Genomic DNA, 24,127 nt, shown 5'->3' on the forward strand with positions numbered 1-24,127 from the left:
TATAGAAAGTGAGGCTCAAAGAGTATAAATGATTTACCCAACACCACACAGTTAGTAAAAGTAGAGTTATGATTCAAGCCCAAATCTGACTCCAAAGCTCACACTCTGAACTGTTACTCCACAGGCCAGGCTCCCCTGTGTTCTCAGTCAGCATTAGGTGGGCACTATGCTATTGTGAATTGCTGTGCCTTTTCGTTAGGAGGATAAGGCAGAAGCCAGCAGAATTCTCCTCTGGAAAGATGGCTCAGGATTCCAACCCTGCTGATCCCTTCCTTCTCTGAGCTTCATTCCCACTGAGAGTTGAAAGCCTTCCCTGAATGTGGAAGTTGTTTATGTGCCGTCTTGGGGTTTTCTCTCTTTATCTACATTCCCAGATCAGACTGTTAGCTCCTCAGAGGGCAAAGAAAATATATGAAGATAAGTAACTTCAGAAGAGCCTGTGTTGATGCGGCTGGCATCAAAAGCAAATATTAAAATCTGTGCCCTTCATACCGGGAGAGCATAGATCTTGATGGAAGGAATATTGCATTGTTGTCATGGTTATTTTCCATTGACTCAGTCTCCTGCTGGGCGAGGAGCTACTCCAACACAAAGGTCGTATCTTTCCTATTCTCCAGGGCCAAGGACAATATATAACATGTTCTAGACACTCAGTATATACAAAATGCTTAAGAGAAGCTCTTGGGTCCTGGACCAGGCACTACTTGCTCTTGACTTACACACAAGTTTAACCTGCTTTTTCCACTTAGGAAGGCAGAAGTAAGAGGTGGCTCTAGAGATAGACAGATTGATGGCAGTGAGAAATGATAAGTCTCTGCTTCATTCAGAAACCCCATTCAAAAAGACAGTAAATGGAAAACAAAACTGAAAAGGAATAAACTTACATGGTCATAGAGAAAGAGAAAAAATGATGGAAAGGGCTGATGGAAAGTGGGTTGATGAGAGGGGGCTGACCTGGCAGAGCTGGAATCTACAAATGTGCAGTGAAGGAAGCAAAATAAATAAATAAATAGAGTGAGAGAGGATCCATGATACAGAGCCCTGGAAAGAGTCCCTGATGAATTGAGAGCCACTGTCCAGAATGAATGGAACAGGGTTACTTGGCCACAAAGCACTTGAGGCACAGTGCCTTGGGCCAACAATAGTCATGATGCACTCTGGAGTGAGGCTGACAAAAAGGACTGGTTGGAAAATCTGCATAAAGACCAGTTAAACTCAGCATCTATACCCAGATCCCATCCCCAATTGACCCGGCTAGGAAGTACCTCTTCCCAGCCTAGCAGAAGATAGGAGGATTGTTATCTAGAAAGTTAAACCATCCAGAAGTATTGAAAAGCCTTCTCTAAATAGAAAGGAGGCAAAAATCTGTAGGAGAGAGAAAATTGCAACTGGAAAATAAATCACTTAAATGAGCCAGTACATGGATTTAAAAAAAAATTTTGTGTGTGAAAGTGATGATGAACTGCAATGAATAGCAAAAGGATAAACATGAAGATGTTAAAGAGGAAATACAAATCGTAAAATGCTGGGGAGGGCAGTATGAAAATGTAGATTTTTAAAAAAATGTGTTTGAGCCTATATTACTATCAGTCTAAAGCAAGTAAATATAATAATGGGTTAACATACTTGAAAAACAAAACAGGGTAACTACAAATCAAAAACATACAACAGATTCACAAAAACTGGAAAGAAGAGAACTCAAGTATAATACAGAAGAAAACCATCAAACCACAAAAGGAAAAACAAAAACAAAAAGAAAGGAACAAGAAGAAATACAAAATCAACTGGAAAACTGGGTTCAAAATGGCAATAAATACATACCTATCAATAATTACCTTAAATGTCAATGGACTAGATGCTCGAATCAAAAGACATAAAGTGGCAGATTGGATAATAATATTCTGTCTACAAGAGACCCACTTTAGGGCAAAGGACACACATAGATTGAAAGTGAAGGGATGGAAAAAGATATTTCATGCAAATAGAAATGACAAGAAAGCGGGGGTAACAATACTCATATCAGACAAAATAGACTTTAAAACAAAGACCATAAAGAAAGATAAAGAAGGACACTATATAATGATAAAAGGATCAATATGAGAATAGGATATTACAGTCATTGACATATAGCATCCACTACAGGAGCACCTAAATACATAAAACAAATACTAACAAGCATGAAGGGAGAAATTGATGGGAACACAAAAATAGTAGGAGACTTTAACAGCCCACTCACATCTATGGAGAGATGTTCTAGACAGAAAATCAGTAAGGCAACAGAGATCCTAAATGACACAATGAAACAGTTAGACTTAATTGATATTTTCAGGACATTATATCAAAAAACAACCCACCGCACAATACATATTCTTTTCAAATGCACATGGAACGTTCTCTACTATAGATCACGTACTAGGACAGAAAACAAGCCTCAAAAGATTTAACAGGAGAGAAATTATTTCAAGCATCTTTTCTGACCACAGTGGCCTGAAACTAGAAATCAACCATAGAAAAAGAAATGAGAGAAAAAAAGATTATTTAGAGACTAAACAACATGCTACTGAAAAACCAGTGGGTCAATGATGAAATCAAAGAGGAAATTAAAAAATACCTTGAGGCAAATGACAATAAAAACACAACCAAACAAAAATCTGTGGGTTGCAGCAAAAGCAGTACTATGAGGGAAGTTCATAGTGATACAGGCCTTCCTCAAAAAGCAAGAAAAATCTCAAACAACCTAACCAACCACCTAAAAGAATTAAAAATAGAAGAGGAAACAAAACGTAAAGTCAGTAGAAGGAAGGAAATGATAAAGATCAAAAAGAAAATAAATAAAATAGAGATTTTAAAAAATAGAAAAAAATCAATAAAACCAAGAGCTGATTTTTTTGAAAGGGTAAACAAAGTCAACAAACATCTGGCCAGCCTCACCAAGAAGAAAAGAGAGAGAACCCAAATAAACAAAATAGGAGATGAAAGAGGAGAAATAACAACTAATAACACAGAAATACAACAACAACAACAACAAAAACCTGTAAGAGAATACTATGATCAATTTTATGCCAACAAATTTGACAACCTAGAAGAAATGGGCAAGTTTCTAGAAACATACAGTCCACCAAAACTAAACAAAGAAGAAATAGATAATTTAAACAGACTGATCACTAGAAGTAAAATAGAATTTGTCATTAAAAACCAAAAACAAAAACAAAAAAACTCCCTGAAAACAAAAGTCCAGGACCAGATGGCTTCACTGGGGAAGAACTTACACCAGTCCTTCTCAAACTCTTCCAAAAGACTGAAGAAGAGGAAGCACTCCCAAAGTCATTCTATGAAGCCGTCACCCTGATATCAAAACCAGACAAAGACACTACAAAAAAGAAAATCACAGGCAAATATCTTTGATGAATATATTGGGTTGGCCGAAACGTTCGTTCGGATTATTCTGTAGAATGTTATGGAAAAACCTGAACGAACGTTTCGGCCAACCCAATAGATGCAAAAATTCTCAACAAAGTATTAACAACCAAACCCAACATCACATAAAAAAGATCATACGGCACAATCAAGTTGGATTCATCCCAGGGTCACAAGGATAGTTCAGCCTATGCAAATCAATCAATGTGACACATTACATCAACAAATGAAAAGACAAAAATCACCTGATCATCTCAATAGGTACAGGAAAAGCATTTGACAAAATTCAGTGTTCATTCATGATAAAAACTTACCGAAGTGGGTATAGAGGGAATGTATCTCAACCTAATAAAGCTATTTATGACAAACCCACAGCCAACATAATACTCAATGGTGAAAAGCTGAAAGCCTTCATGCCAAAATCTGGAACATGATAAGGATGCCCACTCTCACTGCTTCTATTCAACACAGTATTGCAAGTCCTAGACCCAGCAGTCAGGCAAGAAAAAGAAACAAAATGTATTCATTTTATTTGTAGTGAGGTGGATGGACCTAGAGTCTGTCATACAGAGTGAAGTAAGTCAGAAAGAGAAAAACAGATACTGTATGCTAACATGTATATATAGAATCTAAAAAAAAAAAAAAAACGGTTCTGAAGAACCTAAGGGCAGGACAGGAATAAAGACGCAGACATAGAGAATGGACTTGAGGACACGGGGAGGGGGAAGAATAAGCTGGGACGAAGTGAGAGAGTGACATGGACATATATACACTACCAAATGTGAAATAGATAGCTAGTGGGAAGCAGCCGCATAGCACAGGGAGATCAGCTCGTTGCTTTGTGACCACCTAGAGGGGTGGGATAGGGAGGTTGGGAGGGAGATGTAAGAGGGAGTAGATATGGGGATATATGTATACGTATAGCTGATTCACTTTGTTAAAAGCAGAAACTAACACACAATTGTAAAGCAATTATACTCCAATAAAGATGTTAAAAAAATAAAAATAAAAAATAAAATGTAAAATTGTCATTATATGCAGATGATGTGATACTATATACAGAAAACCCTAAAGACTCCACACAAAAACTACTAGAACTGATAAACGAATTTAGCGTGGTAGCAGGATACAAGATTAACATACAGAAATCTGTTGCATTTCTTTGCACTAACAATGAAATGTCAGAAAGAGTTTAGAGAGTTTAGGAGTTTAGAGAATTCCTCTTTGATGATACTAGCCCACAGGTACTGACTGCCCACAGATACTGACATTTGGAGGTTTTCCATTGAATTAGCCAATTCCCTATAGCAAGGTTTACTCTTCCAGAAACCCAGAGCTTCCAAAGAGCATTTTTATTTCGTCTAAGAGAGGATAGTGTGTCAGTCAAACATAGAAGGGATGGTATAAAATGAAGTTTCAAAGAATAAGAAAAAGCTCTTGAAAATTACAAGTACTGTAGTAAAATTTTTTTTAAAAAATCAGCAGAAATATTGGAACTTAAAGCTGAGGTTATTTCCCAGAATATAGAACCTAAAGAAAAAGGATTCAACGTTAGGAGGAAAAAAACAAAAGTAGAAAATAAAGCATTTTTTTAATGAAGCATTTATTGACTCTACGAAAAGAAAAAAAAGTGTACAAGAAAGAAAAAGGAAATGTAATTAAAGAACATGACTTTGCTCAGCTGTGGACAATATTATGCATAATCATAATAATGTAGATTCTGAATATTAATTTGACCAAAATTGCATGGAAGAGTCCATACCATTGGAGAAATTCAGTGGATAACGTCTAAAGTCGATAGATCAAGAGGTAGCACAGAAGTATATTTTGGGCCATGGGGAGGGAAGTACCTGAAGGAGAATCCTGGCAAGTTGAAAGCTCTTTGCTTTCAGGGTGGTGAGAGGTATGAACCACTGCTCTTCAAGATAAGCTTTGTAGTGTTTGATGTTTATATGGACTGCCTTCATATGAGAACAAATAATACATTTCAAAGAATCAGATACAGTAATTTTAAAATGTCAGCATGATGGAGCCATTTAGTGTTCAAATAGCCACATACATACAGTAGTTCCTGGAAAGCATTGTGGGGTAAATAATGTTCATTGCAGTGGTCTTGCGTCATCAGGAAAATGTGTGGTTCTGTTCTGCATGTTCTGCTCTAGAGAAACAGATACCATGGGGGTTCTTCTCCATCCAAATGCTGCATGCTGTAGTTGTTTGGGGAGAGTCCTGATGTGGCGTGTCCTGATCTCCGGAAGTGGGAGAAATGGTGTATGTCCCCCTTCCTCATGTCCCAAGCAGCCTCACCCTGTGTCCAGGAGAGTCTCGGCTGATTGGCCACAGACTGACTTGCTCCGGTCCAGAGCTCTGATAATCATCATCAAACACCCTCGGGTTTGCCAGACTCCTTCCTTTCCTCCAGGCGGGGCTGAGCCTCCCTCGGGTTCCCCATAAGCCCCTTGTCCTTGGATGGTTGCCTTGAAGTCATTTAGTGAAAGTCACTGGCCCCAGAGCAGGCTGTCCTGTGGCAGAAATTAACCTCCCCAGGCCCAGAGGCTGCAGTGGTGAGTGGGAGGGAGACAGGAAAGAGAAGCAGCTGAGAGAGCAGAATTTAGCTTCTCCTCTTAAAGTGTTTCCCCTACTGGTTCTGATACCACAGAGACCGCAGGGATGCTTCGCTTGGCTGCTATTTCCTGGTTTAACCTCAGTAAAGCGAGCCAGAGAGCCAAATAAAATGGCACTGACCCAGCTGAGTCAGAGTTTGTTAGCTGGTGGTTTGTGCTTTTTTCCTGGTAATCTTTCTGTTATCAGGTACTGTATATGGGAGGATTATAGCAAGCTGTCCCAGGCTAGAATGAGGCTCTTTGTTTAAACCCTCATGTAGCAAAGACTGTTTCCCAGCGTGTTAAGCATCACAGACCAATTAATGCTATATGTTAATATTTTGACCTAGCAATAAAAAGGAATGGCTGGCTTTATTTTATCTCTTGCTACAAACCTTGATCAAAGCTGTAGAGATTTTTTTTTTCCTCAATAGAATTTTGTGAATATTAAGGGCAGGCAGATACGTTTGAAGATACTGGGATTTGAAAGATAATAGTGAACCGGCCACTAAAGGGAGATCCTTTGAAATCTGGAAACAGAATATTGGATGTAAAGGATACCCTTGACTTAGTTCACACATAGGTTATAAGGATTAGGTAATACAAAGAAAGGTCATCCTTTTCCTCCTCCCTCCTTTCCCCCTCCCCCCTCCTCTTCCTTTCTTTCCCGCTCCCTCTCCCCTCCCCTTCCTCTGTTTCCCCCTCCTCCTCCTCCTGCCTCTGTCACTAACCTGCCCTGTCTGCCCCCTCCCCTAACCCTACCAACTACAGAGGACTTACTGTGTGCCTGGAACACAGTTCATTACATAGAGAATTTAATAATTTTAATAAGATGTGTCTTTTAATAATTTAATAATAATATGTGCAACATCACATATCAAGAAACTTAAGTTACTTGCCCAAAGCCACCCAACTGGGAGGTGGTAGAGTGGAGCTTGGAAACTAGGTAGCTTGACTCCAGGGCTTCTACTGTGTGCGTGGCTCATAGCGAGGGCTCAGCTATGTCAGCCCTGAGCTGCTGCTGATATCGATGTTGCAGAGAATGAACCACAGAATGATTAAGTGATTTGCTCAAGGTCGCACACTGGTCAGTGGCCATGGAGTTTATCCAGTTGTCTGATTCCGGGTCACCCCTCTCTCTGCAGTGCCAGGTTGCTCAATATATGAAGAGTTAGTGCTTTAACTTCTAGAAACCTATATCCTCCTAGGCAGGTTCCAGGTTCTGAATTCTCACATTGCTTTAATTGTTTGTAAGTTTGAAGTAGCACAGTTAAGCCCTGCCAGAAACAATGGCAAAGAAACTATTTTAGGTTAATATCTGTTTCCTAATGGATGGGGAAAAAAAAAAAAAACAAACCTGTGTCAATATTAGATTCAATGTATTTCTTCTTCCCTGATCCAAGTAATAAACAAAAAACAAAACAGAACAAAAAAACCTTTATTCATCAGGCAAAATTTTAATTTCAAGCTACGGGGTGGGGGGGAGGGGCACAGTGAATCAGTGGTTGCCCAGATGTGGCAGAAGCTCTCTCTCTCCTCAACAATAGGACAAGAGCTCTCACCCAAGGTTAACTGGTTTCTCAGGGCTTGAGCGGGTCAGTCATCCATTTCAGCAGTTAACCTTGGGTGAGAGGGACCACGGCTCTACACCATCAGTGTGTGGAAAACACCTTGGTGGTGGCCGCCCCATCCGTCTCCTCCGCTTGTGAAAACCACCTCAGACCTTGGCCCGAGCCACCTGTCAGCACAGCTCTGCCACTCCACCACTGTCTGCAGGCCCTGGGCTGGGCCCATGAATCACCTGTTTTCGAAGAAAAAAGACATGAGACAGTCAGCCCACAACCGTCCTCGTTTTCTCACTCCATCTTCGGAAAAGCCTATCTACGTTCTGTTCCAGGTTCAGCTCAGCGTGACCATCCCCTTTGCGTCTCACCCCACAGCCTTCAGCCATGGACAGCCTCCCCCTTCAGGAAAGTTCCCGCACGCTGTTTGCTGCTCTCTAATCACCCTTACGGTCCTCCGCCTGGTATTGCAGGTGTGTGTGCTGCGTGCTGCGAATTGTTCCCCCTGGAACGTAAGACTTTGAAGGTGAAGAGGGTCTTTCCTATCTTCATTTTCCTGACACCTCGTGGCGCGATGGTTTTTCTGTATTTGGGACTCGATTCATAGTGCTTTTACTGAATTTTCAGGCAGGTATATGCCATGTGGTAACGAGGGTTTGGAAAGACAAGGATGACTTCCCACATTCTTCTTCCTAATAACCATGTGGTTACTGACGTGTTTTGTCAGAGGTTCGTCCTTTTGCTTATGGCTTTAGTTTACTCCAAGAAAGGAAGAACGTCTAAGCTGGGGGTTGGCAAAATATGGCCTATGGGCTACATCCAGCCCTCTGCCTGCTCTCATCTGGCCGGTGAACTGAGATAGTTTCTACATTTCTAAATGTTTGGTGGGGGAGAGGCAGGGGGAGGAAGAGTAATATTTTATGACAAAATAAGATTATATTAAGTTTAAAATTATATGAAATCAAAATGTCATTATCCACGAAGAAAGTTTTACTGGAATACAGCCATACCTGTTTGTCTATGTATTGTCTATGGCTCTTTTGCGCTAAAGCAGAAGATTTGAATAGTTAACACAGAGATGATATGTCCCACAAAACCTAAAATATTTATTATCAGGCCCTTTATAGAAAAAGTGTGCCAGCCTCTGTTCTGAGTCATTCTCAGAAATGTCTGCCAGCATGTGGAAGGGGGATCAGGTGCCCTTTTCGATTAAAGGGAGATGGGTTGAAGGCACAGGATGCCTGAAGGAAAAGAAATCTGGAGAAAGAAAAGGAAGAAAGGGGAGGCAGAGGGCACCTTGGAGATGCTGGATCCTCCTGGGTTTTGTATCCATGCGTGGCAAACATTCTACAAAAAGATTTCCATCTTCCTGGGGAGCACCTGGATTGTCAGAGCCAGTGGACCTGCTGGAGGGGGAAACCTGGAGTGTTTTCCACAACCATTTTCCTCTCCACTAAGAACTCTGCATAGTTCTTCGGAGAAACTGTGAACTAGAAAGGGTGAGAGTAGGAGATTATCATTCACTCCTGATCATTCCGTGCACCAGAGCTAACTAACATCTACAGTAAGATCTAAAGGACTGTGTGTCCTTGTTGTCTTTGATTCAACAAATTTGTGTGTGTGTGTGTGTGTGTGTGTGTATGAAATCTCTTTGGAGTGTGTCTGTCTATCTGTGTGTCTCTTTGGGGAAAATCCATTCTGATTGAATGCCGATTAATTATCGTGTATGTGGGGATCATTAAACATTTAGAATTTTCAAAGAAAGATACATCAATTAGAACTTGGCTAAGATCAGCTCAGCCCCATGGAAAGTGGGGATTACAGTTTTGTTTAGAAATCTGCTGCTACCATATATAAAATACACAAACAATAGGACCTACTGTATAGCACAGAGAACTATACTCAATATCTTGTAATAATAACCTGTAATGAAAAAAAAAAATCTGCTGCCATTTTCATATGTTTCTCTAATTTTCTTATTCCAGGGTAATGCCCTGTACTTCAAATCTGCCAGAAATGTGACAGTGAACATCCTCAACGAACAGACTAAAGTCCTAACTCAGCTGATAACAGGTAAGAAAAGAAAGAACTTAGCAGTGTCTGGTCCAGGGTAAGCACTCAAAAAACATACCATGGAAGGTTGAATGAAACACCACGTGATGTATGTAAAGAAAGGAAAGTCTGCTTGCACATTTTACAGTGTCGGAAAAGAGAACAAAGCATGTGTTCCCTGATGCCACTCAAGGGCAGAGTCTCATCCTATACACACGTTTAACGTATGCAAATCTGATGATACTTGTTTAGGGGGTGGGGAGGAAGAATCAACTCTTTTTCACGTAGCATGGCCCCTAAACACCAGCTGCTTCAGCTGGTGCTCAACCACGGGAAAGCTCTCTGCTCCAGTGCCAGAGGAAAAGCTGGCTGTGTTGTATTGACTGGAAGAGAGCACAGTATACACAGAACCATGCACATCATACTTTATGGGTTGTAAAAGGGATTTGTAATGGTAGTTTGAATCCATGCCATATTTGCCGTACGTGCTGACTTTGAACCTAGCTCAATTGCAAGATGCAGATGTACCCCGACTGAATATGTTTGTGTAGTTCCTTTTCTTAGAGCAGATCTGCTCCTAACAGCCGTGGAAAACACCCAGTGGGGTTTAAGCTGCACAGTCCTGAAATTTAAACAAGGATTGGTTATTCACCATAATGACTGCAATGATGAACATGGCCTCATGGTCGCGGTAACACGCTGGGTGGTATGACCAGTGCCCCCTCTGTAGGTTATGAGCAGCGGTAAATAGGAGCTGTTCTGCACCTCCGCAGCAGAAGGGGAAAGGGGGGGGGCTATGTCTGAATGGCATTGTTACACTTGCAGACAGAAGATGCCATTTGTTTGGCCTCAGGGCCGAAAGAAATGTATGCAGATGGACATTTCGAGAAGCCAGTTGCCCAAATGTCCTGAAACATTGCTGGGACTAAAACATCTGGAGCCCCACTAATCCAAATGCCACGGGGAGGCAGGTGCCTTTGTGCCCAGAGTCTTGCTGGGGAAAGAGCCTCACTCTCCCGCCACCAGATGTGTATGTCTGGAGAGCCACAGCCGGTGGGTGACCTGGACTGGCTCCCACTGGAGGAACGGCTGTGGCAGAGCCCATAATTGATAAACCTGCTCTTCCAGCGCGCGCCCAGCTCAGCGGCCTCGCTGCTCTAACATCTGGCCCGCAGTCACGATGCTAAATAATTAAATAAACAGCTTCAGTAAGCAGTGATTTAAGCGGTGTGAGTGAAAATTGCCTCCAGGAGGGAAATAAATCCGACCTCCAGCTCCCAGATTCCCGAGTTCAAAAGGGACTTATTTAGCCTCATCATTTGATCATTTGCCATTTATTTGCAGTGGGAGATTTGGCTGACCTGAGAGATTTTGTTTTCATAAAGCTGGAACCGGACGAATGACTGTTACTCAGGAAAAGAGTCTCTCTCTCCCCCTCCTTCTTCCTCCTCCCTCCCCTCCCTCCCCACCTCCTCCTTTTGCTTCTCTCTTCCGACTCCCCCTTTTCTCCTCCTTCACCCCCTCTTCCCTCCCCCTCTCTCCGTCTCCCTTTGTCTCCCTCTGCCTCCCCCTTCTCTCTCTCGCCTCTCCCCTCTTTCTCTCTGTCCTTTCTTTCTTCCTCCTCCTCCGTCCGCCCATCTCTCCTCTTTCTCTCTCTCCTTTTCCTCTTCTGTTGTTCTCTCCTCTCTCCTGCCTCTCTGCTTCCCCATCTTCTTTCTGTCTCTCCTGACCAGGGCAGGCCCCTGGAGCTGAGACCCCATCCCTACCTCTTAAAGTAAGGCACAAGGTAGCTAATATTAAACAAGATGGGCAGAAAGCCATCCTAACACCAGCCGGCAGCAGCCTTTCAAGATGCCTTCTAGAGAGGATAGTACATATGTTCAAATAGAATTCCCAGTACCTACACCCATGCACGATCACCCCTAAAGTTTCCCTTCAGGGTTCTCCTTTTACATTGATGCACATGGTAGAAAGCACAGAGCAGTTCCAGGAGAAAATATCCTAAGGCCCATTACACTTAGTGGTGGACTTACCTGACAGCAAATCATTTTGCCTAAGCATCCGGTTTACTATGGCAGTCCTGAGGATTCAAGAGTTCTCCTGCTTATTACCCAATGATCATGTCTCAAAAGCCCAGAAGAAATTCCATTGTTAGCAATTCAGGTAACCTTTTCACAGGAAACAGTGTTTTAAATGATGGTTAAGTTCCCAGGCCAGATGACACAGGCATACCTGACTCATGCTGCTGCTGATTTAGTATCATCTCAGTAGTAGGTCCAAACAGGGAACCCTCTGACCTGCAAGGAGGAAAGCTGTAGAAGTCTTATACAACATCTAGCCAGAGTGGGGAAAGGCCCCAGGATCAAGGGAGATGAGGAAAGAAATTAGACTGCATGGCCCCCAGGTCCTTCTAGCTCCCAGATTCATGGCAGTGGCAGGGCTGGGAGATGGCCAGTGCATCCTGATGGAGGAGATTAATTAAGGAGGTGCTTCACACATACACTACTGTGCACAGAAAGGGATTAACTGAAGATTAGTTTCAGGTTACAAATAACTATCTTTTCCGTCCCAGAGAGGAAGTGAGCTCACCAAGAGACCTCCTGAGCGAACGCAGGTCTCCAGCTCCATTTACTTTTCTTTGTAGAATCCTTTTTTTTTTTTTTTAAGATTTCATCATGTCCAAGGAGCTTTGGCAGCCCCAGGTGAAATCAACAAAAGGACAAGCCATCTGCACCATGGAGCCAGCATTTGCTCTGTGGAGTTTTGGCTAAAACTACCAACTACTGAGCTTTATATACCCAAATGGTTCTGTCCCTGGTAAAGTCCATGTTGTATTCTCAGAAGCCTTGAAAAGCAAGATAACTTAATGGTGTCTTGTGTTCTCTGATGGCTGCAGTCTCTTCAGTACATGCTCCTGTATCTCACACACCATTCGTAAGTTCAGAGTAAACTTAGTTTACACACAGACCAGGGTTCTTGACTCCTCAGGGGTGTGTCTCATGGTATTGCCCAAGTCCATGAAAGCAAAGTCCAAGCATTGTGTCCACAAGTCATACCGCCATATCTGACTAGATCCAGAGTGGGCAAATTGTGCTCACCCCATGGCCATCCTGAGATCATTCATTCATTCACTCGTTCATTCATTCATTGGCACTAGACCTCCTGATCTCCAGTCTCCCCCCTAAAAAGAAAAGGTAACAACCTCAAAGCGTTGCCAAGTAATACAGATTTTGCTGAAGGTTTGTTGTGACCAAGAAGACAGCTACATCTTAGCCCTCCCTAAGCAACCTAATCCCAAGCCCTCACTGTACATGTCTCTCCTTTCAGGATTTCTCTTTTCCTTGTGTCCAGCTTCCTAATTCCTTTCATCCTCCAAAAGTTCCTCTTCTAATTGCCCCAGCATCCTTTTCCTTTCTAGACAAATAAACATCCCTTTTCTGCTATGGAATAATTCCTGGGGCACTGTTCCAGACGCAGATCTGCCATTAGCTCACTTGGTGACCTTGAGGGAGCCCTTGGCTTTGCTTTCACTTGTTCTCACGTACAGCGTGAAGGCAGTCAAAGAAGACAATGTCCAGGTCCCATACCATTTGGAAATGTGTGCTCTGTCTGCTGTTTCCATCCCCCACTCATTAAAGAGCCTTTCCAGTGTGCTTCTTTTTGTCAGAGGGCCAGTGTGGATGTACTGGCAAGAGATCAGTTTTGCTGAATTGACGTGATGATGCGAATGAGGGAAGTTCACTCAGAGATGGTCACCGTTTGTTCATTTCAATGTGTTGTGACCATTACATTAGAAAAATGGCGATGGTTATGTTCCCAATGGTGATGATAATCACAAGATCACATTTCACAACTCTTTTCTGCCTACAAATTTCTCTTTATAAACACAGTATAATTCAGTCCTTTTAACCTTTCTATGCGGTAGATAGAATCGATGGTAGTAGCACAATTTTGCAGATGCAGAAAATGAGGTTCAGAAAGATCAAATGATTTGCCCAAAGTCACGTTACCAGAAAATGAGAGAATTGGGACATAATTTTTGTCTTCTGATTCTTAGTGTGATAGTCTTGCCAAAGAGGAAAGCGGCCTCAGGCATCCAGGGGCTGGCCAGGCTCTATCAGCCAAGCGTTGGTGTTCTGTGTGGACATAAATGATCTCACAGAACCTCAACACCAGATAAGGCCACTCGTGGCCATGAAGGATGGAGAAAAAACAAAAAGCAAACACAACTCTGATCATGTCTGAACATAGATGAAAAATAGAAACTTTTATCCAAACCACAGAAATCACCAAACTTCCCCCTACCCCCCTATAATATGAATGACTACTGTTTGTTTATCCATTACAGTTTGGCGTGGTTCTGGTCTTCCCTACTCTAGATAAGATTTACTAAGATGCTAATCGTAAAATTACTCCCAGTTCCTGACAGCATGTAATCCAGAACCAAACCTTGCTTCCTTAAACCCTGCCTCCAAATAACCTATTATAAGGCCAGATCCTGTAATAAATTCTTTCTTCTTATTGAGAAGCCCTATGGTTCCCCACGGTGTGTGTTCTCTCTCACGGCAATGAGTTAAAAACCCAACTTGTTTAACTCCAAGTGTGTTCCTAGTGATCTTTGCCTGGAAGGCACTGAGGGCCCTTTCACTACTACTTTTTACTAATAAGTGACACTGTCTTGAAAAATAACTAGAAGGAAACAAAAATGCTATACAGTCGGCCCTCCGTATCCACGAGTTCCACTTTTCCTGTATTCAACCAACTACAGGTAGAAACATTTGGGGGAAAAAAATTCCAGAAAGATCCAAAAAGCAAAACTTGAATTTGTCCCATGCTGGCAACTGTTTACATAGTATTTATATTGTATTTGCAACTATTTACACAGCATACATTGTATTAGGTGTCATAAGTAATTAGATAATTTAAAGTATACAGGAGGGGCTTCCCTGGTGGCGCAGTGGTTAAGAATCCACCTGCCAATGCAGGGGACACAGGTCCAGGAAGATCCCACATGCTGCGGAGCAGCTAAGCCCGTGTGCCACAACTACTGAGCCTGCATTCTAGAGCCCACGAGCCACAACTACTGAGCCTGAGTGTCACAACTACTGAAGCCCAAGTGCCTAGAGCCCGTGCTCTGCAACAAGAGAAGCCACCACAATGAGAAGCCTGCACACCGCAACGAAGAGTAGCCCCCGCTCGTCGCAACTAGAGAAAGCCCGTGTGCATCAACAAAGACCCAATGCAGCCAAAAATAAATAAATGAATTAATTAATTAAATTTATAAAAATAAATAAATATGCAGGAGAATATGCATAAGTTATATGCTAGTATCACACCGGTTTTTTTTTGTTTTTTAAATTTTATTTATTTATTTATTTATTTTTGGCCGTGTTGGGTCTTCGTTTCTGTGCGAGGGCTTTCTCTAGTTGCGGCAAGTGGGGGCCACTCTTCATCGCGATGCGCGGGCCTCTCACTGTCGCGGCCTCTCTTGTTGCGGAGCACTGGCACCAGACGCACAGGCTCAGTAGTTGTGGCTCATGGGGCCAGTTGCTCCGCAGCATGTGGGATCTTCCCAGACCAGGGCTCGAACCCGTGTCCCCTGCATTGGCAGGCAGATTCTCAACCACTGCGCCACCAGGGAGGCCACCTCACACCGTTTTATATAAGGGACTTGAGCATCCATGGATTTCGATATCCGAGGGATATCCTGGACCTAATCCCCCACAGATACTGAGGGACAGTTGTATCAGAATCTCCTGGGCAGTTTTGGAAAAAATATAAGCTTTCTGGACTCTACCCTCAAATATTTTTCTATGTGAATTTCCAGACCAAAAGATAAATTCCTTTTTGATCTCAGCTATTATCATTGAGAATGATGACACCCCCAGGTTATTCTGATGCATTTCTGTGGTCTAGCTTTTTGGAGCCTTCTGAACTTCAGGTATTTAGGTAGCTCTATGTTGTTTTTTTTTTTTTTTTTAAGAATTCTAACACACTAACCTGTTCTACTTTTTCCATAATACCTAAAACTCTCTGCGGTTTTCTGGCTGATTTATTAACACATGTTTAAATGTATGTCTGTCTGTCTCTATCAGCACGTAAGTGCTAAGGGATCAGGAAATTTGTCTTCCTTTTGCCACTACTATGGCCTAAGCTTCAAGAATAGTATCTGTTGTGATATGATAAAACCTCTAAAATTTATTTTTTATTGAATGAAATTCTATAATGAAAGATTCAGTATCTTTCAAGGCAATTAATTACAAGATATTATAGCCTCTTCTGTCAAGAAATGACTTATATACTTGTCTGGTGTCAAATGCAGACAGCGGGTCAAGGGTAGAAAGAGTGAGGCAGATTTCAGCTGAATTTAAAGGTGCCCTTTCCAACAGTTAGGGCTGCCCAAAGATATGCTGGTCCTTCAAGAGGTGGTGAGTATTTTGTACTTTCATAAATGCAAGCCAAAATCTACAAGTATTTAAAAGTAATTTGGTGGTTAGCTGAGGGAAGTCCCACTCAAGCATTAGTTTGGAGGAAGGACATGATGGTTTTTAAAATCATAGCTGGAGAGCGTATAAGTAAAAGTAATTGACGAGATACGGCTAGAGTCATGAGGCTAATTGTCACAGCTAGCTTCTGAAAACCAATCCACTTACATTAAAGTCCAATACAATCTTGTTAGATGTATATGTTCTGCGAAAAGCTCTTTATAATTGAATGCAACGGAACTAATGTATTCTCTCTCTCCCCCTTCTAGGGCCAAAAGCTGTAGAAGCTTATGGCAAAAAGTTCGAGGTAAAGACAGTTTCTGGAAAATTGCTCTTCTCTGCAGACAACAATGAAGTGGTAGTAGGAGCTGAGAGATTAAGAGTTTTAGGTAAGTAAACTTCAGTCATTGAACTGGTTTAATGCTACTGTGTACATTTTAGAGGAAAAGTTAAATGGTGTGTAGAAGAGTGATTCAGGCTAATTACCTATAAAGGTAATTTTACTCTCTCAAAGCAAGGTCGATGAATCTCCCAGTCCCCACCTTAAAAGTCTCTCAAATCATGAGTCTTTGTGGCACGTCTGCCAACATCAAGCTTCGGGTGGGGATGTGTGCTCATACCAAGAAATGTACTAATCCTCACAGGTTGGCAGTCCTGCAGTAAGCAGTCAAGACTTGTATATGTTGTTATAGTGATTACTAAACCTGGTTGTAAATTAAGAATCACGTAGGGAACTTCTGAAAAGTTCAGGTTCACAGATCCAAGCATGACTTACTGAATTAGAAGTTCTGTTGTAAGGACCCAAGAATTTATTTTTAAAAGCAGGAATTTCTCTGTTGGTTCCACTATTGGAATCACTGAATTTGGCTGTACACAGAAATGGTCTAGCAGGGTGGTTTAAGAGTTCTGGTTCTGGAGCTTAGCCTAGCTTTTCATCCGGCTCTGTCACCTACTAGCTGTGTGATTTTAGACAAATTACCAACATCACTGAACCAGGTTCCTTTTCTGCTCGATTGGGCTAAGAACATCCACCTCCTCTAGTTCTCCCTAGGGCTCAATCAGATTGTGTTAGATCATGTTATACACACTTATCACAGTGCCGAGCACAAAATAGTACTCATTCAGTGCTGCTGCTGTTAATACTCATGCTACTATTAATACTAATCCTGCTTTTCCTTCTCTTGCTCTCTATGAGTACCAGTTAAAAGCTCAGACTCTGGAATTAACCCACTATAATTTGAATGCTATCTCTGTCTTTTACTAGCTGTGTGACCTAAAGCAAGTTAGCTAACCTCTCTACACCTATGTTTTGCTCATCTATAAAATGGGGGTAATAGAAGTATCTACCTTCTGAGACTGGAAGGACTGAATGAAATAATCTATGGAAAGTGGTTAGTAAGTTGGCTAAAAAATAGGAAGTGTTCACTAAGTGCTAGATGTTATTAACTTAAGTTATTATGTTATTTGTCCTTGAACTTATTATTTGTTGTCTACATTATTAGTTGCACCCTGCGTCTTCTTTCTTCTCTATTAGTGCTATCTTCCTCCTGTTCATCACCTCCACCCTCAGTCCATCAGCTTGTCTGGCCTGTCTGTCTGTCTCTCTATCTGATATAATACACATTCCTATCTAACTTTCTTGCTAGATGACTCCTAAGTTTCCATCCCCAGGCCTGGCATCTTCCCTGAGTTCTAGGTCTTCCTTTTCATCTAGATATTCCACCAGCCTCTCATACTTAGTGGATCTTGAGTGCCTAACATAATAACACACATGAGCATGCACGCACACACACACCCCCCACACACACACTCACCCTCTACTGTCCCACCTGTATTTACCCCTGACTCCCCTATCACTCTTACTGGCCCCATTGTGCTTTCCTCTGTCAGTGTCAAAACTTCAGCATCGTTCTGACCAGCATCAGGCTCAGCAGAGTCAGAAGATGGCAGTAGCCATCCTGACAGAGCTCAATGGCATGGGAGGGCCGGGTGCAGAGGCAGCGAGCCGGGGCGGCGGTCTAATCGCTGGTCAGGTGCTCACTGGGATGGAACAATTCCTTTGTCTTTCAGGGCCTTGCTTTTTCCTATCTGTAAAACGAGAGTTGTCTAGAGCAGAAGTTTCAAACAGTTTTTTAAAACTTAGCAACAGAAACTTTTAAAAATAAAATTTCATACCAAACCCCAATCAATAAAATGTATAAAACAACAGCACTGCTCTGGGTTGTGGATGGGGCTTTTAAGGCATAAAGGTTAAGCTGTATAGCTTCATTCTTCCCCCCATTCTGTCCTTGGGAGACCTCTTAGAACTTATTTTTAAAACCCCTTAAGTAGATAGTTTTTAAAAAAAAAGGTAAAGTCTACTGACCACTTGCCATGATCCAAGTAGCATGCTTTATGTGCATTATTATGTTTAGACCTCACCAACACCTTGTGAGGCAGGCACCGTTTTTATCATCCCCATTTTACAGATGACGGAACTGAGCTATAGGGAGAGGTGAGCCATAGTAAAGGGTGAGAGCCAGGATTCCCAGCCAGGTATTTGAATACAGACTGCTTCACGTTAACGCACTATACTTTGCTGCCTCCTCAAATTGGTCCCATTTTTAGATGAGTACACTAAGGCTTGAAAAGGTGAAGAATCTTGCCAAGATCAAGTACCAGTAAGTGGTGGGACTGATGTTCAAATCCTTGCCTATGGACTCCACCCTCAGTGCACATGGCTACACATAAATGTAGTTCTAAGACCTTTGCCAACTCTCACAATGAATGTTTTTCTCTATTATTCGTAGAAATGGCACTTCCTATGTTAGTTCTAAGTCTTGGGGGGGAAAAAATGCAGAAACTTTAAGCTATCCTCTTAGTCAAGAGTATTTTGCTCTACCAGTTCTAAAATAACTGCCCAGGATGAAAAAGTGATGGTATCTCATGCCGAGATCATTTTGTACAAATGGTGTTTGGCACCTCCCATTAGTCTTTGGTGCTTCGTGAGTCATCTCACTGCTTTAAAACCTGACTTTGCAAAGATACAGATATTTTAGATGTCCAAACACTGTGGTTTCATCCTAGTGTACAAACCTCTGTGATGGTATCATTTAAGAACTTCCCCCCCCTCCCCTATCGTGACATAAACTAAGGATTGGAAGATGATTGTAGCATTTGGTCGCTTGAAGGCAGGTGGATAATTTTGCTGCTGTTGTTTCTTGTGCTTGTGATATTTCACTTACAGAATGATTTAGGATAAAATCTGTCTCTATCCATCATCAGAAGCATTTGCTTTTTTGTGTAAAAATGTAGAAAGGAAGCATCATAATAAATACCACTGCTGCTACCAATGCTGTAAAGAAGAGGAAATGACCACCCCACAAATCTCGCATCAACCTACTCAGTGAAATGAGCCTAGCTTGTTGCAGAAATGAGCTTCCTGTCATCTGGGATTCAGCCATATGGTGTGGAACGAGAAGTTTAGGCAATTTCATTTTCAGCTTAATGAGAAGTTTGTCTTTTTGAGTCATCAGACTGCTCAAAGACTCTTGGGAGGTTGGAATCTGGATGCATATTTCGTGGCGGAATCTAACATACCTGGGTTTGACTCTTTGCTCAAGCATTTACGATCTGAGTGACCCTATCCAAGTCTATTTTTCTCTTTAAGCTTTAGTTTCTACACGTATAAAACAAAGAGAGAGGAATACAATAAAGAATGGAAGTAAGAATGAATGAATACAGTAAGAAACATCTGTAAATAAATCAGTAATTTTAGTTGATAGCTGAGTAAGAACAAGCAGTAGAAGATAATAATAACCCTAAGGAGATAATGTCTCTTGGAAATAGTTGCTTAACCTATGGGCTCAGAACAATTGTTTATACTCCTCTCTGGATAACCACACCCACCGATTCAGTTTTCAGGGTAATGACTACCTTGGGCACACTCCAAGGAGCTTGAATAGTCTGGCTAAAGGACTAATAGCCATACCTCATAAAGAACAGTTCGACTATCTGGAAACTTTTATCCTGGAAAAGATATGGAGGAATCATGTAGGCAGACAACAGTTGCTGACCTTTCATAATGCACATGTTTCCTGGGGTAAAAAGAGCAGGCAAGAGCTGTGTAGTTGAGTGGTCGAGAGAACAGGTTTAATCCTGGTTTCTGTCATTTGTGGTTTCTGCCAGTGCCTTGGGATATGTCACTTTACCTTTCTAGGCTTCCTTCTACTCTGTGACATGGTGTAATAATGCCTGACTGTCTCAGGAGTTGGGAGAAGTAGATGGTACAGTATATGTACTGATTATCAGCACAGAGATTGGTACAAGGTCAGCACTCTACGTGCTGACTGTTGTGTTGGTGATGGTTTTTGCTGGTCCAGTTGGACTTCAGGGAACCCATCAAGTTCTAAAATTGTACATAGTCCTTGTATGTTCACAGAAGAAGGTACTCAGAAATTGGCTTAGGACTTGTAGGAGTGTTCAGATATCAGTTAATTTTGGACTGGTAGATTTCCTGAACACAGCTAGTGTCAGAAGAGAAAACACCTTTTCAAGATAGGGATTGAAGGCCTGGGTTGAATTCCCAAAATTGTAGGGTCTTTCCTTCCACTCAGAGCATGGTCCTTAAATTAGAAACATCAGCTATTGTCTACTTGTTCGACATGCAGATTCTCAAGCTCCACCCTAGACCTATTGATCAGAAACTCAGGAGTAGGGCCAGTAAGCTGTAGGTGATTCTGATGCAGGCTAAAGCAGGGGTTTCCAACCCCCGGGCTGCGGACCGCTACCAGTCCGCAGCCTATTAGGAACCAGGCTGTGGAGCAGGAAGTGAGCGGCAGGCGAGTGAGCCAAGCTTCATCTGCCGCTCCCCATTAATGCCGCTCGCATTACCACCTGAACCATCGCCCCCCTCCCCAGTCCGTGGAAAATTGTCTTCCATGAAACCGGTCCCTGGTGCCAAAAAGGTTGGGGACCGCTAGGCTAAAGAACACTGACCTGAGACAGTCACAGCTCAATCATTTTGCCGCCACTTTGCTGGTAGCTCTCATTTGAGTTCAGGTTCAGCCTTTTCCACTTTGCTCCAGAAAAGCTACAATATAAATATAGCAAACACACACTGAGGGCTTATTCTGTGCAAGATGCCAGTCACTTGCCATGAGTAAATGCATTTGATCCACAGCACAATCTTAGAGGAACCTGACTCATCACCTTGATTTATAGAGGGGCAAACTGGGGCACAGAGTGCTGTGAACTTTGTCCTCAGTTCCACAGAGGGAAACTGGCAGACTCAGGATCTGAATCCAGGCAGTCTTACCCGCTGCGCCTGATGACCTCTGTCACAGTGATCTGCAACTTCCCTGCGCTCCATAGCACGTTGCATCATACTGAGCGGGAAAGAGAACTGGACCACAGTTGTCCACTTATTCCCCTCATTTCTGGCTTCTAGAGACACCGCTCTTCCCACAGTTTTCCCACATCTGTAACTGTTCCTCCACTTCCTTCACTACCTCTTCTTTCACTTACTCAGTGACATGGATTCACTCCTGGCACCACATATGGACTTGCCCCTGGGTCAGTCCTTAGTTTTCTTTTTTCATGTTTCTATGGAAAATCCCATACTTACATACAGTTTCAATAATTGCCCTTTTCAGGTGACCCTCAAATCTGTATTTGCCTTGAACTGTCTTCTCATTTCTAGTTCTACATTTCCAAAAACCTGGACATTTCTGCGTGGATGTCTCTCCATCACTTTCACTTCATCACTTGCAGCTGAACTTACCAATCACTCTGTCACACTCCCCGCCTCTCCAGCACCTACTTCCCTAACTCTCCACACGGGGCCTCCATGCCCCTAGGCTTCAGGGCCTTGCTTTCATTCAGGTACCAGACCCTGTCTTTCTTCACATGGGCATCAATGTCTTTGTCAACCTTAGGTTTTCCATATTACAAAGGTATCTATTTAGGTCTTACACAAGAGAATTTAAGTTTATAGCCAAGCCCGTTCATTTAATAACCAAAAAGCTGTAAAATTAGCATGCAGGATGAGGCATGGTATAGTTTAACTTTAATTACAGAACAAAGGTATGAAATACCAGTCAGCAGTGGCCTTTAAAAAGCAGCAAAAGTAGGCAACATAAAAGCCAGCGCATCTAAGAGACATCTTCATGGAGACACCAGGGAGAACATAATTTTGATCTTCATTAATGACCAGTTTCATTGAACAATGAATTGGACATTATAGCCCTTATAAACAAAGCATAGTTATAAAATGTTATTCTAATTGTTAATTAGGTCTCTTTATACTCTAGATTCGTTTTCTAAACATGTCCTCTAGATGCCACTTGATGCTAATTATCCAAGTTACAGTATTATCAGTTGAAAAACATTTTAAATTAAATCTAAAGCCATTTAAATTAACATAAGATTTATAGAAATTTAAATGTGGTCTGATGCCTTTAGCCTTTTGCATTAGTTTTTGATGAAACTCTGTACTGCAGCCTGGTAATTGATAATTATGATGAAAAGAGTAGGGTGTTCTTAGTAGTGTTTATTCATTAAATATATGTATGTGTGTGTGTGTGTGTGTATACACACACACACACACACACATTTATATATAAGATATCTGTACTGTTATTGGAGTCATGGAGATATAGAGATGAAGTGGTTATTTTTCCTGCTCTTTCAGGGAGGTATCTTATCAGGGAGATGAAACACACATGCAGGTATGTGAGAGCCCAAGCAGAAAACAAGCTTCTTAGAAGGATAGAAGCAAAGTGACTCCAGAATTACAGACTCTAGATGTAGTAGGGTGGTATCCCAGAGAGAATTTTGAAAGCTTTGTAAATGAAGGGAGTATTTGAACTAGGTCTTGAGTATGGATTGGTGGGAAAAAACACAGAGGGAGAGTGCTTTCTTGGCAAATGGAATAGCACATGTTTATCTGTCAGGACTCATATGGTTGTAATTTCTATGGATCCAGCTCAAAGCCAGAGGCGGGGAGATTTATTGCCTTGTGTGGTAGAAAAGTTCAGTGGTAGCCAGCTTCAGGCTAGATTCAGTGGCTCGAATAATGTGACCAAAATTCAGTCTGTGTCTTTCTCTTACCATCTCTTAGCTCTGTTTTCCAATCTTGTATTTGGTCATCACCTCTGCTGGTGAGCAGGAGGAGTGCTTACCTTCCTAATACAAATCCAACAAAGTCCTTGTTCTTACTCTGACTGGACTGACTTGGGCCATATGCCCATCCTTGAACGAGTCGTCATGACCCGGATGATGGAATCTGCTGGTTAGCATGGCCTGGTTCATGTTCCACTGCTGGAGCTATGGTGGGAAGTGCCTGGGAGTGAGATAAAGAAGGGGTCACTTCTCAAAAGGAAAACTGAGGTGGTGTTACTGGGAGGGGGACTGGGTGCTGGGCAAAGAAAAATAGCAAATATTCATTATATTTTTATTATAATAATCAAAGGCACGATCATGAAAAATCATGACTGTTGTACATGCAGCAGTGGAACCCAGGCATTATGAAGGGTGTCCATGGAAGATACTCTGTGAGTTCTGTCCCCCTTGCTTGCTTAGCCCCAGACGCCCTGGCTTCCTTGCTTCATCACCAAGCATGTTTTCACCACCCAGCATTTGTACTTACGCTTCCCTCTGCATGGAATCCTCTTTTACAGTCTATGCATAAAGGATCTCTTTCTTTATGGCTTAAATATCACTTCATCAAAGAGGTCTTCTTAGATTCCCTTTAAAAAGTAGCATGTTCCTGCTATCAAGTCTATACCAGGAGTTGGCAGAGTATGGCCTGTGGGCCAAATCACACCACTGCCACTGCTTGGTTTTGTAAATAATGTTGTACTGGAACATAGCCAGGCTCATTTGTATTGTCTATGGTTGCTTTCACACTACAACAGCAGAGTGTAGTAGTTGAGACAGATCATATGGCCCACAAAGCCTAAAATATTTATTATTTGGCACTTTACAGGAAGTGTTTGTTGATAGCTGGTCTGTACTTTTACCTGCTTTA

At 42.0% G+C, this 24,127-nt stretch overlaps 1 protein-coding gene across 1 annotated transcript in view; it reads left to right on the forward strand.

The window, feature by feature from the left end:
- The window catches only part of SGCD (sarcoglycan delta), a 414,336-nt gene that overhangs the window by 249,417 nt on the left and 140,792 nt on the right, over positions 1–24,127 (forward strand). The window contains exons 4-5 of the mRNA XM_068536277.1: positions 9,568–9,655; positions 16,389–16,508. Of these exons, the coding sequence (XP_068392378.1) occupies positions 9,568–9,655; positions 16,389–16,508 (208 nt within the window). The remainder of the gene's footprint in view (positions 1–9,567; positions 9,656–16,388; positions 16,509–24,127) is intronic.

This window comes from Eschrichtius robustus, chromosome 2 (genome assembly GCF_028021215.1).
Source record: "Eschrichtius robustus isolate mEscRob2 chromosome 2, mEscRob2.pri, whole genome shotgun sequence".
Taxonomy (NCBI): Eukaryota; Metazoa; Chordata; class Mammalia; order Artiodactyla; family Eschrichtiidae; genus Eschrichtius; species Eschrichtius robustus.